We start from the raw sequence: 22687 nt of genomic DNA, 5'->3' as shown, positions 1-22687 counted from the left end.
GCATTTGCTCAGTTTTAGCCTTTCCATCCCTCTCCATCACAACCCTTACACTCCATCTTGTCCCCACAATGCAGACGGCACTCCCAAAATCCTGTCCTCGTTCAGTGAGAAGGTGGTGAACCCCAGCGAGCCCCTCTTCATGGTCTGCAACGTGAAGGGAACGCCGCCCCCCAGGTGCAGCTGGTCGCTGGACGACGATCCCGTCATCAAGGACAGCCACCACCACCTGGGCCACTACGAGACCCATGATGGGCATGTGGCCAGTCAGCTGAATGTCACACACACCCAGGTGCAGGACGGCGGATTGTATCGGTGCACGTGCAGCAACTCGGCCGGGGTCGTGTACCACCAGGCTCGTATAAACGTAAGAGGTGCTTGTCAAATCAGCTCCTCCAAGAACAACAATACACAACCTGTGTGTCTTTGTGTGTGTGTGTGTGTGTGTGTGTGTGTGTGATAATGTTGTTTTCGGGGACTTAAAACTTCAGCAGCATTTTGTTTCCTTTAGATTTGATGGGCTTTATTTCGTGTGTGTGACACGTGCAAACATGACTAATCCGGCTCTTTATAGTGAGTTGTTCTGGCCTCTTCCTTTCCTTTATTTTAAGTTATTCTTCCTTTTTTTCTCCCATCCTTGAATAATGTTTTGTGTCATCCTTCCATGTAACCATGTTTGTATTTTTAGGGTAAATTAACTATCTTGAGTTTCTGCTTGTGAGCAAATCTGGTTTGTAAATAGCTAGAAGTAAATTATGTTTCCTCTGTCTGAATGCATTCATCTGGGGTGTGTGTGTGTGTGTGTGTGTGTGTGTGTGTGTGTGTGTGTGTGTGTCTCTGTGTGTATTTATTCAAGCAGTGACTCTAAACAAATAGATGTTTAGACGATTAGTGTTTCCGTGTTGTTATACGCAGCACGAGGCTCTGAATCTATTACATGTTATAAGTATTACAGCCGTGGTATGAGCAGCAGTAATAAAAGGGTATTTAAATATTACATTGCTTTAAATAGTTAGAACGCTTTAATCTGTTTGTCATTTTACTGCCTTAATCTTAGTCTGGCTTAGGAACAACAGCAGTTTAAATCTGAAGCTTCCCTGCACATTTGGAGGCAGGTACCACGTCTTAAACTGTGAAAATGTTAAAATTGTCATCATATTTTTATAATTTATTTTTGTTAAGGCACCAAACAAAAGCAAAACTCACAGCTAGAGGGAAAAGTCACTGCTTCAGCCCCGCTCAGTGTCTTTAAGCAGAATGCTTTCTTAATCCTCATCTCTCTTTAGGCCGCGCCAGCATCCGCCCAATGAAAAACATCACCGCGATCGCTGGACGGGATGCCTTCGTTCACTGCCGCGTGATAGGCTATCCCTACTACTCCATCAAGTGGTACAAGAACTCGGCCCTCCTGCCGTTCAACCACAGGCAGCGAGCATTTGAGAACAACGGCACGCTGAAGCTGAGTAACGTGCAGCAGGTGGATGCTGGGGAGTACAACTGCAAGGTGATGGTGCAGCCCAACAAGATGGAATCTCAGAGCGTTCATGTCCGTGTGAGAGGTAAGGTCTTCTGGTGTCCTGGTGTAAAAGAACCTAACGTGTCTTCAGCTGGTTTGGCTTCATCTTCCCAACTCCTCCAAAGCTCAGATTTAATACTCGCTTTAGACAAAACAGAGTGTTTTTGTGTCTATTGTTAAGCTTTTCATTCAACATTTGATTAAAAGCTCATTTTATTTTTTATTAAATATACCAGGACACTATGTTGCATTCTGCTGTAAATATCACATCTTGGGTTTGAGACATTAATTTCAGGAAATAAAATCTTTGGTTTGGGATGATAATTCAGTAATTGCTGCTCTGCTGGAACAATGTCGCTCGTTATTTAGCACCGGTTAAGTCAAATTTCACAACTGCAGTCTGAGCTTCAGAAAAGATGAATTTGGTGTGATTGGTGGTGTGTAGAAGACTGTTGGCAAAAACAAACCAGCTGCATTTAGAAGAAGGTTCCCAAATGAGTTGACGATCGTTCTGAGTCGCAGGACCCTAACCCTTGTGTTGTTGGGTATTCACAGAAAGACACGCACGAGACAAAGTTCCTGTTAAAAGTCTTAAAGTGGTGGCAGAACCCATCAAAGTGTAGCTTTCAGTCAGAAAGTAGAAACCGTGTTCTGGGAAGGGATGGACAACACGTTTTAAACAAGTGAGACAGTTAGGAAACGTCGTGGCTAAACAGCAAAAACAGAGAGAGAGAAACGTCTGGTGATCTCACAGTGCTCCCAGCATCACCCAGCCAAATATTACGTTTCCTGCAAAAATAGAAAATAATCAGCGGTTTACTTGCAACTGTTGCTTCTATATCTTTATGTAATTTGAGCGACAGGAAGCAGCTAGGCGGTGACACTAACCACATGATGTAAACACTAAGTTACGAACTGGTTTTTCAAAAATAAAATGTTTTCCTGTTTAAGTGTCAGAAAAGGTTTGAGCATTGTGTTTTTTTTATTTAGATAAAAGAAATAAAAGAAATAATTGGAAAAACTTACTATTTTAAATGATTAGAATTCAGATTACTTCGTGTTGTTTAAGAGGGACGTGTAGGAAACCGTTAAACTTCCGGTTTAATTAGCATCGGTCCTAACATGCAGGCTAAGACGTTTTGAGGTGGGACACAAAAATAAGTTTATGTTGAAACTCTTTTCTAAGCCAGATATGAACGGTAAATAGGAGTCATCAGGCTTGGAAGTGAAATTTTCTCCAGTAAAATCCCTAATGGAGTAAGGTGATTAGGCAGGTCAGATTAATGCTGGCCGCGTTTAAGAGTTCATTCATCACATAACCGGTCAGAGCGACCGATCTCCTCTGAGATCTTACAGCTGTGATGCTGAAAAGGGCTTCCCCATTAAGCCTCCATTATGGCGGCTCGTCGTGGAGCGACACAAACTGAGAAGGGAAACGAGAGCGATGATATAAAGCAACGCTTCCCAGTGGTGCTGTAGTGAGCGAGTGCATATGTTAATTTACTCTACTCATGCTTAGAATGCGGAAGTGTTTTGGGGATCCCTGGAGTCCATTATCTCCACTTTGTTTTGAATTAAATAAGCTGCTAAAGTGCTGCTTATTTCAGAGTTGTCTGAACTCACTTGGACGCGCTCACAGATTGCTTGTGCAATGGCTGGAGATTCCCAGAGAGTGAAGCACAAGCAATTTGAATAAATTATTATTGCATGAGTGTGTGATGCTGTAATGCTGGCTGGCTGGTGTTATTCCAAGAGCCACGGAGTCATTTAAACACCGTGTCTACCTTTTATTTTTCTGGCTACACCTGGACAGAGGTTTAACTGTATTTACAAAATATACTAGATTAAACAGACTAATGAACTCAACCCTAAATAAATGAGTCACTGCAAATAAAATGTAAATGACTCATTTAGAGGTTTTTTTATGCTGAAGGAACGAAAGAAGATGCTTCTCAAGGATTTCTCCCATTTATACTTAAATAGTAAGTTAATAAAACTGAGTTAGATAACAATATGGCACCAAAAGTAGAAGATTACGCTCTCTGTGCGTCATCCACTCAGGTTGGTGCTCTACAGCTGGAGGACATCCAGAATGAGGAAAAGAAGAGCTGGAGCATTAAAATGAGTAAAACTAACATGTTGAGACCTCATGTGTCTTTGTCAGAGTTGCATTATGTAACAAAATGGTGCCAGTTGGCAAAAAATTCTAGTCAAAACTACACATGATGTGGAAGTTAATTCCTGTTGATTCTGCTGGTTCTTTTCAAGTTTTCTAGTACATTAAAGAGCAAGTCACCCCCTACAAGAGTCTTATTCCACCCACACTTCCTGTTTGACAAATGTGCCTAAAGGAGGTGTCGCCTGGCGGACCGAGAGAACACTGTTGAGGCAGTGACTACCAGCACACACACCTACCGCACACTCTCAGAGTGTCTCTGTTGTAGAAACGAGTCATTAACAAGCACACGCACACACAAACACACACACACACACACACACACACACACACACACACACACACACACACACACACACACACACACACACACACACACACACACACACACACACACACACACACACACTAATGCTTGTATTTGTATGTTTGTGTGGACCTCCATTGACTTCCATTTATTTTAATGACACCACTATGCCTAACCCATACACTAACCCTAAACTTAAAGAACAAGTCAACCCCTACCAGAGTCTAACTCCACTCCCACTTCATGTTTGAAAAATGCAACAAATGCTGTTGCCTGGCAGACCGAGAGGGCGGAGCTGCTAACAAATCCACACACACACAGGCTCACGACAGCATTGTAAGTAAGTAAAGTAAGTAAGTAAAAGTTTATTTATATAGCGCCTTTCACAGATATAAATCACAAAGCGCTGTACAACATGATAAAGATCAGGGCAAATACCTCTAACCAATAAAAACATCAGAAAAACAATAGCAGTGATAAACGTAGAAAATAAAATCATGAGTATAAACAAAGTGAAGTTGTGAACCCAAACAAAGCCATCTTTTAGAACATTTAGGGAGGGAACGCCTGGATGAAAAGGTGAGTTTTTAGATGATTTTTAAAGACCTCTACAGTGTTAGAGAGATGGAGATTTGAAGGTAGACTGTTCCAAAGTCTGGGTGCAATGGTCTGAAAGGCCCTGTCCCCTTTGGTTTTCAGTCTGGTTCGAGGAACAGCCAGGAGGTTTTCAGATGTGGATCTAAGGTTCCGAGAGGTGGTGTGTGGGGATAAAAGCTGAGATAGGTAGCTTGGAGCCTGGTTGTTAAGAGCTCTATAGGTCAGGACTAAAACTTTAAACTGAATTCTATATTCTACCGGGAGCCAGTGGAGGGACTGTAAAACTGGGGTGATGTGAGCTCGTCTGCTGGATTTGGTTAGGAGTCTGGCTGCTGCATTTTGGATGGCTTGAAGGTGTGAGAGGGAGGTTTTGCTGAGACCAGTAAAAAGAGCGTTACAGTAGTCTAAGCGTGATGACACAAAGGCATGGATTATTTTTTCCAGATCTGCAGTAGAAACCAGTTTACGGACTTTTGAAATGTTTCTCAGTTGAAAGAAACAAGAGCGGGAGATGGTTTTGGCGTGTGAGTCTAAACTTAAAACTGGATCAAAAATAACTCCCAGGTTTCTAATGTTGGCCTTGGCTGATGGGCAAAAAGAGGCAATTTCTTGCTCGATTTTTGGTTGAAGTTCCGGGGGTGCAGAGATCAGGGTCTCTGTCTTGTTAGCATTGAGGACAAGAAAGTTGCTGGACAGCCAGTTACTGATCTGGGTCAGGCAGAGTACAAGGGTGGCCAGCCTGTCCAACTGGTGTGGCATGAAGGACATATAGAGCTGAATATCATCAGCGTAGATGTGGTAGGAGATGTCTGGGAAAGACTGAATGATGCCAGCTAGGGGAAGAATATAGAATGCAAATAGTAGAGGCCCTAGAACTGAACCTTGTGGGACCCCGCATGTTAGAGAGGCAGTATCTGAAGAGAAGGTTTCAGACTTCACTGTGAATGTTCTGTTAGTGAGATAGGAAGAGAGCCAGTCTAGAGCAGAACCTGAAATCCCAGCCAGGGCCTTTAATCTGTTTTGTAAAACGTCGTGGTCTACAGTGTCAAAAGCTGCACTGAGGTCTAGCAGGACCATGACAGAGCATTTCCCTGCATCAGCAGCCATCAGGAGGTCATTATGCACCCTTACTAGAGCAGTCTCAGTTGAGTGCTGCTTCAGACAGCCAGATTGGAAGGGGTCAGAGATCTTTGACTTAGAAAACCAGGATCTGAGTTGGGTTTCAACAACCTTCTCAAGTACTTTGCTGATGAAAGGTAGCTTAGAAATGGGCCTAAAGTTACTGGTGGAGCTGGCGTCAAGGTTGGGTTTCTTTAAGAGAGGACTGTGACATCATAATGTACCAGTTTACATCATAGCATACCTCTTAGCCAATAGCGGTGGCAGATTTAAATTCAAATACAGTGCAGAGTTTTTACCTGACAACGGCACAACACTGCCAGTTTTAGGCAGAATATTTAAACATTATATTAACTAAGATGCACTGAAGTGCCAAATTATTGACGACACATGTCTGCAGCATGATTAGACACTCGTTTATTTAGTTTATCATCAAAAAAAAGTTTATTTAGGGGTGACTTGCTCTTTAACCTATAGGGTTCTATTCCTAACCCTAATCTAAAGACCTCTCAAACCAAGTATTAGGGTGCTTATCATTGTATGGACCAGCAAAATGTCTCCACAGAGTGGAAATGTCCATACGTTACAAGTTAAAGTCAAAATGTGTCCACTTAAACATATAAAGACAAGTACACACACACACACACACACACACACACACACACACACACACACACACACACACACACACACACACACACACACACACACACACATTCTTCAGTCAGTGGAGCAGACAGACAGAGAAATAGCAGCAGGCTGGAGGATGTCCACCTCACTCACCAGAGGACAGGTGGGAGGCCGGGTGATTTTAGGAAGCAAGCAGCTCTGAACCGTATAGTTTCGTATCGACTAGTGAGTGGCTGAGCCAGCTGGAGGTGTGGCCGAGACTAGCGCACTAGCGTAGCGCAGCCATGCAGTACCGTACTGGCAACATTACTGGGTACCTCTGAGCCAATAACAACACGTGTCTACAGCATAATTAGATACTTATATAGTTTATCAGCAAAACAAGTTCATTTGCAGGTGACTTGCTCTTTAAGTAGTTATTAAATGCTTAATAAAAGACTGATTGTGTGTAGGTGAGTAGGTGGCACTTTCAGACCCAAATCCTAACTAAGCAGGCTCTTGCTTTTAAAACAGAACATGGCGGCACCTGCAAATGGCCACACATAAAATGTTCATATTTTTCCCTGAACAACCAGAAAGAGCCACGTTTTTAAGGCTGTGTGTGTAGAGATGTGTTTTCGGTGGCTGTAAGATGATTCCGTCTGAGACGGTTTGCAGTTATCAAGAAAGTCTCAGATTCCAGCATTATCATTTTGAAAGTAAGTGAAATGTGGTGCACGTCTGTCTGCCCACAGTCCCTCCCTACATCCAGCCCTTTGAGTTTCAGCGCTTCACCATCGGTCAGCGAGTCTTCATCCCCTGTGTGGTCACGTCGGGCGACCGGCCTTTGGACATCACGTGGCAGAAAGACGGCCGGCCGATCCCCATCAGCCTGGGTGTGACTGTCGACAACATTGACTTCACCAGCTCACTGAGGATCAACAACCTGACACCTGACCACAACGGAAACTACACCTGCATCGCACGCAACGAGGCTGCAGTGGTGGCGCACCAGAGTCAGCTCATCGTGAGAGGTCAGGGAGTTGCTCGGAGCATTGATGTGCTGTGCCTTGCAGAGTCTTTGCAGCTCCTTTGTCCTGAAACCATCAGTGATTTACTCACAAAAATGGGTAGAAAAATAGAAAAAAATATCTGTGGATTACATTGTATTCTTCTGTGTTTACGTATAGTTCCTCCTCAGTTTGTGGTTCAGCCTGAGGACCAGGATGGGATCTATGGCAAAACAGTGACTCTCAACTGCTCTGCTGAAGGCTATCCCCCACCCACTATTGTTTGGGAACACTCTAAAGGTACATTAAGCAGACCGCTTTTACTCTGAGCCATTTGTTTCGCCTGTAGCTGATGTAGATGTGTAAATAGAGATGTAGAAATACACACAGTCCTCTGCAGCGTAAACATCAGCTGTGCGTTTGCTGGGTCTCCACCTGCATCATTAGAGAATCATCAGGGAGAGCCAGAGAAGCAGGCGGGAGGCAGGTGAGTTCAGCCACTCGAGCAGGACGGATGAAGAGGAGGCCCAGATGTTTGCTTTATCATCCATGTAACCTGGGATGAAAGCTTTCACAACAACAGTGGTGTATGTGTGTGTGTGTGTGTGTGTGTGTGTGTGTGTGTGTGTGTGTGTGTGTGTGTGTGTGTGTGTGTGTGTGTGTGTGTGCACTAGGCTGTCTCATCAAAAGAATAAAATAATCTGATGCGTTTTCCAGCCTTTGATGGGATTTGTGTGTGTGTGTGTGTGTGTGTGTGTGTGTGTGTGTGTGTGTGTGTGTGTGTGTGTGTGTGTGTGCGTATGCGTGTGCGTGTGCGTGTGTGCTTGTGTATGTGTGTGTGTGTGTGTGTGCGTATGTGCGTGTGTGTGTGTGTGTGTGTGTGTGTGCGTGTGTGCGCGCGTGTGTGTGTGTGTGTGTGTGTGTGTGTGTGTGTGTGTGTGTGTGTGTGTGTGTGTGTGTGTGCGTGTGTGTGTGTGTGTGCGTGTGTGCGCGTGTGTGTGTGTGCGTGCAGGCTCATGCCTGATTGGCTCCATCTGACCGGTCAGGATGAAGCGATCAAGCTGAGCACTGAGGGCGTCTCCATGTTTGCTGTGTTTGAAACAAGCTTCTCTGAATCAGAGGGAAGCTCAGCTAACCTAATGAAACCGCACAGAGGAGGATGTGGCCGTGGTCTCTCTCCTGTTGATTTCTCACAAACATTTCTAACATTAGTTATCCTGGGAGAAGACTTGAGGCCTAGAATCTTTATATTCTGTTACCAAGACGTTGGATAGGTCATTGGTTATATGAAAGACTTTTCTAGACTACTTTTTCACTCATTTTATGATGACTACAGTTTTATTAGAAAAAGCTAAATATATTTTGTGTAATTTGTTGCTAAGCTACTTAAATCTGACGTATGAATGATTAAGATATAAAATACTTCCTGAACTCACAGAATAACCCAGTTTTGTGTCTACGCACAAGACCCTGAATAACATTTTGTTACCAGCACCTACAAGGAAAACCTGTTCCCATGTATTTTGTTCATCTGGGGAAAATACCAACAATACCATAAAATGGTGCTTTGGCACCAACAAGGTGTTTTTCAAAGAGCCGATAAACCTGACATAATAGAGATAATCTGACTTTGGAGTAAACAAACATGGAGGAGGAATACGGCGAAGTTTTCTGTCACATCACTTTGATTGGCTACATGTCACATTCAACAGGCAGCACACTCTTTTCTCCTTGAAATTGAGCCAAGACAATCCAACAAGTTGAATATGCCCAAATTATGATCAGAGTGGTTCCAACGTACTTCCAGACCAGAGTGCTCTTAGCACACCACACACTGCAGAAAAATCTGAATAGATTTTCTTTAGAGCTATTTCAGTAATTGGGCGCCTCCTTAAGATGGTCGGAAGGAACGAATTGAGTCAAAAATCGACATGATTATCGTACTGTGCGAGACGGGTCAGGAAACCAAAGAGGGGAGGAGCACAATGACTTTTAGATAAAACAAATGAAACATTAGCCAAAGACTTTAGTTTGGTTTCAAATGGCAATGTGAAAATGAACCAAATTAACTATAGAAGTGACATATTTCTGTACTTGCCACCCAACTGAACCAAGTGGACTATCCTGGTGAAGGAACGCTTAATGAGATGAAATTATGTAGTGATCTGCATTAGATACACGCCTAATGCTGCTTCATCTGTGCTACAGGATCAGAAAGCCTTGGAAGCTTTAGAGAACCATTTGTTGTCCGCTGGAGCCCAGTATGTCCCCATAATAGTTGTCTACTATGTATTTAGAGCAACAGCTTCAGCAGAGAGGCAGGTAAATGTCTCAGGGATTTATGGAGCTGCAGGTAAAGGTCAGCTGTGATTAGAACTGTTTGGATACACACGGTCCATAATTCATAGGAGAACACTCCCACACGGCCTCGGCAGACGTTCTCTCAAAGCCAGAAATGAAAAAACAAAGTTACCACTTGACCTTATGCTTTCCACAACCACTCGAGTGTGTTTTAATTTAAAGGTAGAAGCCCACAGCGGTCAGTGCTGTCTGACATGCTAAATTTAGCACAAGCTAATGAAATGTGCTACTGTGTGGCAGACAGATGTGAGGACGTTAACCTAATGTGTGTTTGTTTAGTTATCTGCCAAAGTGCTGGGAAAGAATGGAAAAAAATTAACTCGCACCATTGTATTGATAAAAACAAGCTAAAAGCTTCTGGGAAGTTAAAATTAAACATTTCTAGATGGTGCCCTCTGACCAAAAAATAAAAATAAAAACTCCAGCTTTCTGCTTTAAAGGGAAACAATGCAGTTTTGGCTTGCTTTTAGCACCCGCTGGAGTCAGTTATAAGTTCACTGGTGTAAAACCGAAAGTAAAACTCTTCTCCTCGCAGTGCATTTGATTTTTAACACCTTCATCTAACAGCTGAAATATCTCCCAGTTTCATTAGTTTCTGCAGAAGGGATTCATCACTAAATCAAACAAATCAGCTGTGTTCACAATCTAAAACACGCAGCGAACATGCTGGAAGCAGACTCCAGCATGCCAGGCGCGTCGGCTCCATTTTACTAAGTCTAACAGCGACCAGTCTGGATACTCTGAAGTTGCAAGTGTGGTATTCTGGCCACAGAGGGTGGAGGGGGTCTGAGTGACATTTCATTAACTGTAAAAGGTCATTTTAGCATATGCTGGCACAAGAAAATTACTTAAAACAATGAAACAGTTGCAGAGTATGCCTTTAATGTGTCTCTTCAAAAGATTTCCCATCAGAGCAGGTGTAACATAGGTTAAACAAAATGTTTATTTGGAAATCCTAAAATATTAATATTTATATTATGTTAGCCTGATTCAGTGCTAATGAAATTCTGTATTATTTATTTTATGTGTTCGATCATTTTAGGATTTTCTTCCAAATCCACAAAGATTATTGATGCAGTTATTAAGAAAAGATAAGTGAAGACAAGATAAATGAGTGTTTTATACATTTTAGTTTTGGAATTAAAATATTAGCGTCTTTTATCCCATAAAATCAGGAACATTCCTGTCTTTTGGAACAGGCTTTCCTAAAAGTTAGTTCAACTAAGGATGGGTATGGCTTGTATTTCAGTGATTCCAGTTCCAATTCCCAGTCCTAGCAATTCTTAATTCAAATTATTTCAAGAGGCCGGGTGAAAAAACTTTACCAGCTAACCATGGGTCTCACTTGATAAAATAATCTGAACATCTCCGTGAATTTTTATTTATTTAAAGTGAGGCAAACCTTTAGACGGCAGTAACGCAAACACTTCTAGCAGATTCTTCTTCGTTGGTATTTGAAGGCATCTTTTTCTGGTTGGCAGACTGAGTATTGAAACTAGGATTCAGGATTTAAAAGTTCAAACTATTCCAAGAAAAAACTGAAATTTTGTCAGATGCTCGATGCTCAACCATAATTATAGTCGGGGTTAATAAACAGTTAACTATGCCCAATCATTTCTACTTGTATCTAAACATTTAACCACCGTTAGAGGCTAATTGTGAAACCAGACTCTGCCGCAAAGAGAGAGCCTGAGAAAATATGTCGTCTTGACGTTATTGGAGCTTTCTCAGTGAGTCTCTGTGATTAAAATAAACATCTGTCTGCCTGTTGTTAGCCCTCACCAGTCTGCCGTCATGCTAAACATGAGCTTCATGTCCGTTCTTATTGCATCACTCTTAGGTTTCACTCTGCTCAGCAGCTGCTCGGGGGTTTAGGGATTTAGGCCCTGCGTAAAAAAAAACATGTTTACATTCTAAATCTCATGGACTTTGTCATCAAATCTGTAAAAGTAGTGAACACACAAACATTTTTATCTCAGGCTCTGATTCCTTTGCTTTCCTAAATTGTCGTGTATTTTTCACATTTTTGATGATATATGTTGTTTTATTCCTCAGGTGCTGGCGTCCCCCAGTTTCAGCCCATCCCCCTGAACAGCGGCTCCCGAATTACGCTGCTGAGCAACGGCTCGCTGCTCATCAAACACGTGCTGGTGGACGACAGCGGCTTCTACCTGTGTAAGGTCAGCAACGATGTTGGAGCTGATGTCAGCAAGTCCATGTACCTCACCGTCAAAAGTAAGAGCCTGTGATTGATCCACAAAACCTCTAACCCCAAAACATGCGAGCAGTTTTATTCTTCATGCTCCAAACACCATAACATCACACCTCAGGCGACTGGGATAAGCTGCAACAGCAGTGATCAGATGGATAAAACACTAACAGTCAGATTTCATTTTAAATAACATTAAGCTAAGTTTTTTCAGCTCCGCTTCTGCTCCAGGTTTTATATTCACTCATCTGACCAATCTCCTCAGCAGCCGGTGTGTTGATGCTCCAGACTGCAGGCTTCTGGCTCCTCTGAGCATTAGCATGTAGCTCCTCTGCAGGGTTTGGAGTGGCTCCTTGTTTTTATGGTTCTTAAATGTGAGTGGTATTTTTTCTGCTGCGCTACAGTCATCAAACTGGAGCAGGAGGCTTCCTGCTGATGGGCAGCTCTGTCTCCTGATCCTCTCACTGCTCTGAATTATTTACATGATACACGAATGCGACACAAGATCAGCCTGAGCTCTGACCTTTCTCTAAAAAACTATTATATGGAACGTTCCACTTTTTATTGTCATGAATCTGAGCTGGAGTGTCGTGGATATTTATGTCTTGCTGTAATTATGTCTGCAGTCTTTAGGGCTGGGAGCTGTCAGGGCTGCAGCAGAAGGCAGAGTCAAACACAGTTGCTATGCAGCAAGTTGACCTATGTCTGTACCAACCGTTCTTATCTATTTTCTACCATACAGAGAATACACACTGTGGCTGAAGCTGCAGTAGCAGCACTGACAAGAACATCTAATTGATACAGAAAATGTGATCTAGAAACTTTTGCCACAGGTGAGGTCATGATTCAGCAATTAGAAAGAGATGAAGGATTGAGGGGTGACTCATACCATCATTCAAACATGGTGGAGGCATTGTGATGGTCTGGGGCTTTTCTGCTTCTTCAGGAACACTCGCAGTAATTGATTCAAACCCTTCAGGTCCTTAAATGGGTCGTTTGTGCTAGAAAACCTTCTGATGTATTTCAGTTAAAACAATGATGTAAAGCAGAGTTGCTGCATGAGTGTTACAACAGGTTAGTCCAGGTGTGTTTGGGTTGCTTTTCCTACTCACCAAAGATAAATACAGTTTGAAAACTGCATGTTGGGTTTACTCAGATGATCTTTGTCTGAGGGTGACCTTCGTTTGATGGTCTGAAACATTTAAAGCAACACTAAAGGGTCTTTAAGCTATTGCTTTCAAACTGGTCTCAGCCATTCTTGAGCCATAAACCATAAAATAGCTGTTTACTGTGCTGGTAGCTCATATAAAGGCTAGCAGTGAGCTTTTTCAGTTTGCTACCGTCAATAAAAAAAAGCACAAGAAGAAGGCGGAATATGCCTGGAAGTAAAACTGTTAGAATAATGTTTTGAGAAGTGAAGGAAAAAGCTAAAAAATCGAGCAAGAACTTGCCTCTTTTTGCCCATCAGCCAAGGCCAACATTAGAAACCTGGGAGTTATTTTTGATCCAGCTTTAAGTTTAGACTCACACGTCAAAACCACCTCCCGCTCTTGTTTCTTTCAACTGAGAAACATTTCAAAAGTCTGTAAACTGGTTTCTACTGCAGATCTGGAAAAAATAATCCATGCCTTTGTGTCATCACGCTTAGACTACTGTAACGCTCTTTTTACTGGTCTCAGCAAAACCTCCCTCTCACGCCTTCAAGCCATCCAAAATGCAGCAGCCAGACTCCTAACCAAATCCAGCAGACGAGCTCACATCACTCCAGTTTTACAGTCCCTCCACTGGCTCCCGGTAGAATATAGAATTCAGTTTAAAGTTTTAGTCCTGACCTATAGAGCTCTTAACAACCAGGCTCCAAGCTACCTATCTGAGCTTTTGTCCCCACACACCACCTCTCGGAACCTTAGATCCACATCTGAAAACCTCCTGGCTGTTCCTCGAACCAGACTGAAAACCAAAGGGGACAGGGCCTTTCAGACTATTGCACCCAGACTTTGGAACAGTATACCTTCAAATCTCCGTCTCTCTAAAGCCAGGCGTACACTGTGCGACTTTTCCACTCGTAGCACTCAGCTTCAGCTCAAACTGTACGACTTCCTCGCAGAGCAGATCTCACGAGCCAGGCGCTCACACTGTACGACCCAGTTCTCGGATGCGACCTGACTGCTCACACTGTACGTCTGGTAGAAACTTAATAAAACAAAAATATTCCATCACAGAGGAAGAAATAGAAAATACATAATTTTTTTTAATAAAGGGCTTAATTACCTCTATCTGCTCATATCTCAAAGAAAAGCCCAAGTCTAGGTTGCGCGAAGTCGCTCCGTTCCTGGGCCAACTCTGGTGCAAAGCCTGCCCAGTTTCTGCTTACTTAACAGAGAGGGCTGTGATTGGCCAAGCCTAAAATTGTTTGGTCCTGTCGAGGAATACAGTGGTGCTTGGATAGACTGACCTGTTAAGCTAACTCCTTTACTACTACTATGGTTTGTCTAGATTTCTAGGCTACTTACAGTGTGGGAACACTCAAACATCATCATGTCTTGTTTCTAAGTGTTTCAGACCTGCTCTGCTGCTTCTACAGGCTTTGGTTTGATGTTGCTTTTAGGCACTGGTGCATCCAATTAGGTGTAATCATTTTAGTTTTTTTTTTATTTCTTTACTTTTTATATCTTATAGCTAATAAAAACTAAAATTTCCATCAAATGACATCATCCAGTCAGATCTGAAGTTAGCCCAGATCTGTGCACTTACCCCTGAATAATGCCATTTTTGCAACATTATTTTAAAATCAGTAATGATTCAGTTAGCTGTGGTGCAGCCTCATGTTCTTTGGCCGTGTGATAACCCTACATGCTGTTCTTCCTCTGCTGCCATTGGCTGCTTGGTCGTTACAGGCCGACTCAGCCACACGTGTTTCACTCATCAGCAGATCACATTTCACATCTCAATCCCCAAAATGTACTTATGTATTCAATATGCTTTCAATAAAGGACTACTTACGTGCATGAGTGGTTTGAAAAGAGGAGACCATTACAGTAGTTCTATTCACCATCACTGCTGTGTCTGCAGCTCGGTGTTTGCCAGTTTGCTTGTAACAGTACTTGTCTTTTGTAAACAGCATGTATTTGTCTTTGTGTGTGCTTGTGGTATATTTTATTACGAGTGTATTTGTGCACCTGTGCATGCTGCATTTTCTGCACTTGCTCCTTGCATACAATCGGTGCAGTTGTGTTCGTCTGTTTGAACTCCTGAGTCCAATTCTGCCTCATTCAAATCAGTCGATACCGCAATTAGAAGCCGTCGTGGGGCTCCGGGGAAGAGCAGTCTGCATGTTTCTTTGCTTTATTTGCACTTTCAGTCTTTCTTTGTTTCATACACATCCTGCAAGAAGAGAACAGAACTTATGAAAGCAAACAATTATTTGCAGTAGTTTTAATGTGTTGAATGATAACGCAAATTGTCATTTTAATTGATTTTGTAGCAGTCACACTTTATAGCATGACGACCACAAATTAATTAAGACCAATAAGATGTGATAATTCCATATAAATGTGAAATATCAACCACATTTTCTGGAACTGCCCTGTTCTGGGTGGCTGCATGTTGGAGTAGCTCTGTTGACTATATGTAAGTTTAGCCTTTTTTTGGACATTTTGTCTTCTAGTTTCTCAAGAAAAACGGTATTTTTTGGACATTTTACTTTTCTATTTCTGGTGCTGTGAAGCTTGGAGGATTTTTACTGCTATTTTTTTCACTTTTATCACTTTTTGAGCATTTGTTATGATGTGTAACCATGGCAACAAGCTGGTTTACAATCGGGAACAGCTGATTAACATTGGAAAGGCTGACATAATTCCTCAACTGAAGCCGCAAATCCCAAATGAGCTAAAACGCAAGAAGCGTGGGTGCAGAGCGGGAGCAAAACGGAGACAGAGAAAGAGGAAATTTAAACCATCTCTTCCATCGATCGTAATGGGCAATGTGAGATCACTGGCCAACAAGATGGATGAACTCCAAGCCCTTTCAAGGACTCAGCCAGAGTATCAGCAGTGCAGTGTAATGTGTTTCACTGAGACGTGGCTGCAGGACCATATCCCCGATTCCAACGTCTCTCTGCCAGGATTCCTGACTGTGCGAGCAGACAGAGATCTGAAGAGGGGCAGGAAAAGAAAAGGAGGTGGAGTGGCAGTGCTTGTCAACAACAGATGGTGCCATCCAGGTCATGTTTCAGTGAAATGTTGTCTCTGCAGCCCAGATGTTGAACTCCTGGCAGTAAGTTGTCGCCCATATTATTTGCAAAGAGAGTTCACCAGTGTTGCCAATGCTGAAAATGCATGTGATGCCATCAGTTCCGTTGTCACTAAGCTACAAACCCAGCACCCCAATGCATTTGTGGCTATATCTGGTGATTTTAATCATGACTCACTCTCTGCTATACTTCTAACATTTCAACAGTTTGTCAGCTGCTCCACCAGAGAAAACAAGACATTGGATTTGTGTTATGCAAATGTAAAGGATGCATACATGTCCAAAACAAGACCTCCTCTGTGTCAATCAGATCACAACTTTGTTTTTCTCTGCTCAGAATACAAACCACTTGTTCAGAGGCCACCTGTGACAAGAAGAACTGTGAGAAAATGGTCACAGGACGCTGAAGAAGCCCTGCAGGGTTGTTTTGAGACCACAGATTGGATGACTCTCTTCCAAGGATATGAAGATGACAACAATGCCATGACTGGATGTGTCATTGACTATATAAACTTCTGTGTGGTCAACATCATACCCACCAGAACAGTGAGATGCTTCGCTAATAACAAACCCTGGATCACCAGTGAACTGAAAAATCTGCTAAATGAGAAAAAAAGTGCCTTCAAGGAGGGAGACAGAGAATTACTGAGGAGTATAGAGAAGCAACTGAAGATCAAGATCAGAGACAGCAAGGAGGCATACAGGAAAAAGATGGAGAACAAACTACAGAGGAACAATATCAGAGCTGTCTGGTCAGGGATGAAGAAGATCACAGGCTTCAAGCAGAGGAAGGATTGCACAGATGGCAGCCTGGACACAGCCAATGAACTGAACAAGTTCTTCAATAGGTTCAGTTCAGGAACAAACCCAGCATCCTCCTCGCCTGTCCCCAGCCAATCAGACATCCCATCCTCCTCTGATCCAACATTTTCCTGTCACACGCCAGCTCTTTTGTCCTCTAAAGCAGTCATGGACTCTTCTGGTTCTATAAATCTGTCTTCAACCAAGTCAGGAGATGCTGCTGCCCCATTTACCTCCCCCTCCCACCTATCTGTCTCTACAAGTCAGGTGAAGAGGGAGCTGGAGAGACTGAACAGGAACAAGGCTGCAGGTCCAGATGGTGTTAGCCCCAGAGTACTGAAGGCCTGTGCAGATTAGCTCTGTGGGATTCTGCAGCACCTCTTCAACCTCAGCCTGGCCCAGGAGAAGGTTCCAGTCCTGTGGAAGACATCCTGCCTTGTTACAGTTCCAAAGAAAACTCGTCCATCAGTCAATGACGACTACAGACCGGTTGCCCTGACATCCCACATCATGAATGTCCTGGAGAGACTCCTGTTGGTCCACCTGAATAAGCAAACTGGGACATATCAGGACCCGCTGCAGTTTGCTTATCGCCATGGAGTTGGAGTTGAAGATGCCATCATCCAGCTGCTTCAACCAACCCACTGTCATCTGGACAAAGCAGGCAGCACTGTGAGGGTCATGTTCTTTGATTTCTCCAGTGCATTTAACACAATTCAGCCTGATGTACTTTGCCAGAAACTCCAGAAGACACAGGTGGGGCCCTCAACTATCGCCTGGATTAAAGACTACCTGACAAACAGACCACAGTTTGTGAGGCTGAAGAACTGCACATCAAACCAAGCAATCAGTAACATTGGAGCACCACAGGGGACTGTACTCTCACCATTCCTTTTCACCCTGTACACCTCAGACTTCCAGTACAAATCAGAGACCCGTCATCTACAGAAATACTCAGATGACTCTGCAGTTGTCGGATGTATCAGAGATGGACAGGAAGCTGAGTACAGAGAGCTGGTGGAGCGCTTTGTGGCATGGTGTGGAAACAATCATCTGACCTTGAATGTGAACAAAACGAAGGAGATGATTTTAGACTTCAGAAGAAACCAGGTGGAGTCAAACACTGTTCCCATCATGGGAGAAGAAGTGGACGTGGTTGAGGAATACAAATACCTTGGAGTTCACCTGGACAACAGACCGGACTGGAGAAAGAACAGCGAAGCCGTTTACAAGAAGGGACACAGCAGACTGCACTTCTTGAGGATGCTTAGGTCCTTCAATGTCTGTAGCAAGATGCTGCACCTCTTCTACAAGTCTGTTGTTGAGAGTGTAATCTCTTCAGCCATCGTCTGTTGGGGTAGCAGCATCAGAAGCAGGGACCTGAAAAGGCTCAACAGCCTAATAAAAAAGTCTGGTTCTGTTCTGGGGACGACTGTGGAACCACTGGAGGAGATAATGCAAAGAAAGATTCTCCAGAGAATCAAGAAAATGATGGACAACCCTGAGCATTCTCTTCACAAGACTGTCCGACAATGGAAGAGTGTCTTCAGTCAGAGGCTTCTTCAGTTTTGCTGCAACACTGACCGCTACTGGAGATCCTTCCTGCCAACAGCCATTGTAATATACAATTACTCTTTGATGACTTGATTATTATTATTATTCTGAGCTACTACAGCAATCAATTTCCCTCTGGAATTAGTAAATTATTTTTGAATTGAATTGAATTGATTGATCTTTGAAGTTTAATCAGAAGATTATAGTTACTTTAACTTGTTCAAGGCCCATAAACACACTTCGTATTAATTCAGACAGAGTCAAGTATATAGCTAAAAAGGAATTTTATTCTTTTCTAAACTAATGATTATACGTGACAAGATATGAATAATGAGATGTGATGGAGTGGACATGCGGTGATGTAATGTGATGTGGGAGGTGGTGTAAGCTAGATGTGTATGAGAACCTTTGTATCTGAAAGAAATTGTGAAATCTGGGTGTAAAAGAATTTTTTGTCTGCTATAAACTAGAGAGCTGATTATTAATAAAACAGCATCAGACGCAATCTGTTGTGTCTACACACCCTGGTGGAGACCCCCAGCAGATCCAGACTGTCAGAAGTCAGGTAGATTAGCTCCAATATGACCCGTCCAGTCTTGAGATGTCTCCGGGTCACAACAGTAGCTGGAATGCTTGTTTGCATCCAAAGTGGATGTGGCTCTTAGGGAGCTGTCTGGCTGTGTCAGCTTGCAGCGTGCAAACAGGTTTTTGACTGTTTGTCAAAAGAGAGATGGCTCAAGGATGCTTGTCCTGAATTGGCCGGTTTGGGACTCAGCTAGAAACTGAATTAGTTGGGAAGTTACTCCTGTTTTAATAAAGTCATTATTTATCTTTTCTGGTGTATTCTGGCAAATCAGAATGGGCCATATCTTGAAGTTTTACCAACATCCCTCACAAAGCCACGCCTTGTTGCAGATGCAAAGATGTTTTAACACTGTGAATGAGAATGTCTTAAAACCCTTATGTGAGGTGAATCTTAACCTTAATCTGTATCTTATGATAATGTGTATGAGTGTAGATAATGATTAACTTGTTAAACACATACTGATCATAAGATCTGCAATGGATCATTGTAAAAGCAATATTCATTTCAAATTCATTGATTTTAGCACAGATTATTCAAACATTTCATTTAAACATCTTGTTCATTCAACCAAATGATTAATTAATTTATAAGTTGTAAAGCCTTGTAGGATTCGTGTAGATTATTCACTTTTATTCAGAGTGAGGAATCCAGCGGTCTTTTACGCAGAGAGAAAAGGGCTTTTGCGGGAGACCTTGACAGTTTATGTTGTCTGCGTTGAAGAAACAATAAGTGGGTAGAGGTTGATTTGCGTCTGGATGCTCCAGCTGGTGCAGCCTTGACTTTGCAGTTTCTGGTGTGTATGAAAGGTTATGCTGTGTCATTTAAACGGTGAAAATTGACCCTTTTGATTCATTACAATTGTACATCATTTTTACATTTTTCTGAATCACATCAGTGCCATTGATGCTGGAAACTGATGCTTGTGGATTCATTTTTGGGCACAGGAACGCTAAAGAGCTCAACTATATAAAACAACCCACTTTTACTGTAGTTTTCCGTTGTAATTCACCCCTCAACCCCTCCCATATTACTGAAGATGACTTTCAGTCTGACAATTGTGCTCCTCAGTAATTTCTAATCACAAAATCTTCAAAATACCAATGCTGGAGAAGTTTCATTGGGAATGAGGCTTTAAGACCAACTGTCTAGAGTAAGATCTTGATCCTGACATTAGCAGGTGTGTGTGTGTGTGTGTGTGTGTGTGTGTGTGTGTGTGTGTGTGTGTGTGTGTGTGTGTGTGTGTGTGTGTGTGTGTGTGTGTGTGTGTGTGTGTGTGTGTATTTGTCTTTATAAGTTTAAGTGTGTAGGGGGCACTTTCTACAAGATTCAATGTTAAAACAGGTCAGACAAAGCATCAAGGCCACCACAGCTGTTTTGTTGTATGTGTATGGAGCTGATGGTAGCTAGAACATAAGCCACCACATTAAACTCCACACACTACAACCACCTGCAGTGTCTTTATTTGTCACCTTCAAGAGGAATGGGTGTTGTACCAAAGGGTTTCACCGCGATACCACGGTTCTAGACATCATTAAAATCAAAAAATGCCTTCACTAAATGAAAACTGATAAAAAAAAATAAATGTTTCATGCTAAATAATAATAGACTATAATAATGATACAATTATGATCATCACAATATAATTTTACTGATTATTTTTTATATTTGTAAATGTTTTTATTTTAAAGTCAATCACTACATAAAGCACATTCAGGGACCTGACAACGTCTGCCATTATTCTTTAATGCACAGCTAAAAAGTAAATTAAGAGGCAAAAATGCATAAATTTGCCTAAATAACAATAAAAGAATATTTATGTTGTAAATTTACCACCATTTTAAAACTGAATAAATAAAGTGCGGTTTATAAAAACACAAGTTACACGTTTCCCTTCATCCTTTCTTGATTTTGTAAAACTGATTTTATCATTGTATTTGTAGGATTCTGAACAGACTATGAACATTTGTTACCAAGTTAAGATGTGTGGGATTTATTTATGAAGAAATTCCTACTATTTATGTAAACTGTGCATGTGTCTTCATCCCGAAGCATAATGAGGTCAGAGTGATGGGGTGAAAAACCTCATCACTCGCCGACTTCCATCTTTACCTCCCTGCACCGCAGCTTTCACTCCCACCTCCCCTTCCCCGTCACACTTCCTCCGCTACCTGTCCGTTTTTATCACCAGACAGATGTAATATCGTTGGATATTAAAAGATATACGTCAACCGAGCTTTTACAGGTTGCTGTGCTGTAGATGCACTGAGATGAGGAGAGGAGACAAGAGAGGTACTGAAGCACAACTGACACATCAGTTATATCGCTTTACTTGACAGATATCCACACAAATACAACATAATACAGGGTCAGAGATGGAAATTAAAAATCACAGACAGTTAATCATGTGTTGATATGGGGAAAATAAATAATGGCCAAATGATTTTTACATTGTGATCTAGTAATATTTGATGAGCAAACAAGATCTTCATTGACATTAGCGTGCGCCATTAAGGCCTCGGGTAAACAGACAGAGAGAAAAAATATGGCTCTTTTAAGGAGCATTAACATTTGGAGAAAGGGCAGAGAGTTCGGCAGTAGAATTAAATACATATTTGTTTTTCAAAGGCCAAATAAATCAGCTGTTTCCTGCTAGGGAACAGTGGTTATGGGAGTGATGGAGCAGGGAGAGGTCAGATGATCAGTTGACCCATCCAGCCATCCATCTGTCTATCCGTTCATCCATCCAGAGGCTTCAGAATGTTTGGATTAATTCAAGTATTTAAAATATGAAAATGACTTATTTTATAATACCCTCTAGCTAAGAAGACCAGTAACACAGATAATAAGAGGCTAAAATGTATTAATGAGTTAAAATGCATCAATGACCTGGCTGTACGTCTGAAGGCTCTTTGTCTTGGTAAGACTTGGTTTGGTGCTAGTATTAGCATTTGGATCCTCACTCCTACTTTGAGTAACACATCAGAGTCATTTGAACACCATCACACATCAGATTGTCTAATTGTACACCAAATATCAGGAACCTAGATGTAGCGTGGCCTCTGCCAGGCATGTGGCCATGCTTTGTTTCCTTTCACTATTACTGTTTTGGTTTTTCATGCATCTATTCTTTTTTTTTTCCTTCCTTCTTGAACACAGATGCATATTGCAGGACCAGCATCTGTTTTTGTGTTTCTGATAGATGTGTGTGTCTTTGTGTGTTGCGTGTCCTCATGCATCTGAAAGTGCGCCTGCCTGGGAAACAGCGGCACGGCCAGCGGACTTGTCTGCTGTGTACGAATAATCAAAGTGGTCTCTCTCATCATTAAATCATAGCTGTCCTGGTGGGAGGCTAAGGAGGGAGATAGAGGGAGTGAGTGAGGGATCATAGTTAGCGCTGCAGGGGAACATGCTCTCCCCCTCTCCTCCATCGTGTATCGCAGCTGAGATGTGTCATGAGCACAAGTCGTTTCTGCTCTCTCTGCTCACCCACTTAGCTCCCCACCAAACACACGCACTCGTACATATGCACACAGAGGGAAAAACACTCCTGCTCACAGATATGTTATTCAGGGGTGTACAGACATGCACACACTG

The 22687-nt window shown here is 42.4% G+C and overlaps 1 protein-coding gene across 7 annotated transcripts in view; it reads left to right on the top strand.

The window, feature by feature from the left end:
• Positions 1 to 22687, top strand: part of dscamb (Down syndrome cell adhesion molecule b) — a 184735-nt gene that overhangs the window by 128519 nt on the left and 33529 nt on the right. For all 7 annotated transcript variants that reach the window (XM_070543467.1, XM_015951843.3, XM_070543466.1 and 4 more), the window contains 5 exons: positions 75 to 371; positions 1284 to 1556; positions 7077 to 7355; positions 7512 to 7631; positions 11748 to 11927. In XM_070543467.1, coding sequence (XP_070399568.1) covers positions 75 to 371; positions 1284 to 1556; positions 7077 to 7355; positions 7512 to 7631; positions 11748 to 11927 — 1149 coding nt within the window. The remainder of the gene's footprint in view (positions 1 to 74; positions 372 to 1283; positions 1557 to 7076; positions 7356 to 7511; positions 7632 to 11747; positions 11928 to 22687) is intronic.

This window comes from Nothobranchius furzeri, chromosome 13 (genome assembly GCF_043380555.1).
Source record: "Nothobranchius furzeri strain GRZ-AD chromosome 13, NfurGRZ-RIMD1, whole genome shotgun sequence".
In the NCBI taxonomy this organism is placed as follows: domain Eukaryota; kingdom Metazoa; phylum Chordata; class Actinopteri; order Cyprinodontiformes; family Nothobranchiidae; genus Nothobranchius; species Nothobranchius furzeri.
This window is presented reverse-complemented; position numbering and strand designations above follow the sequence as displayed.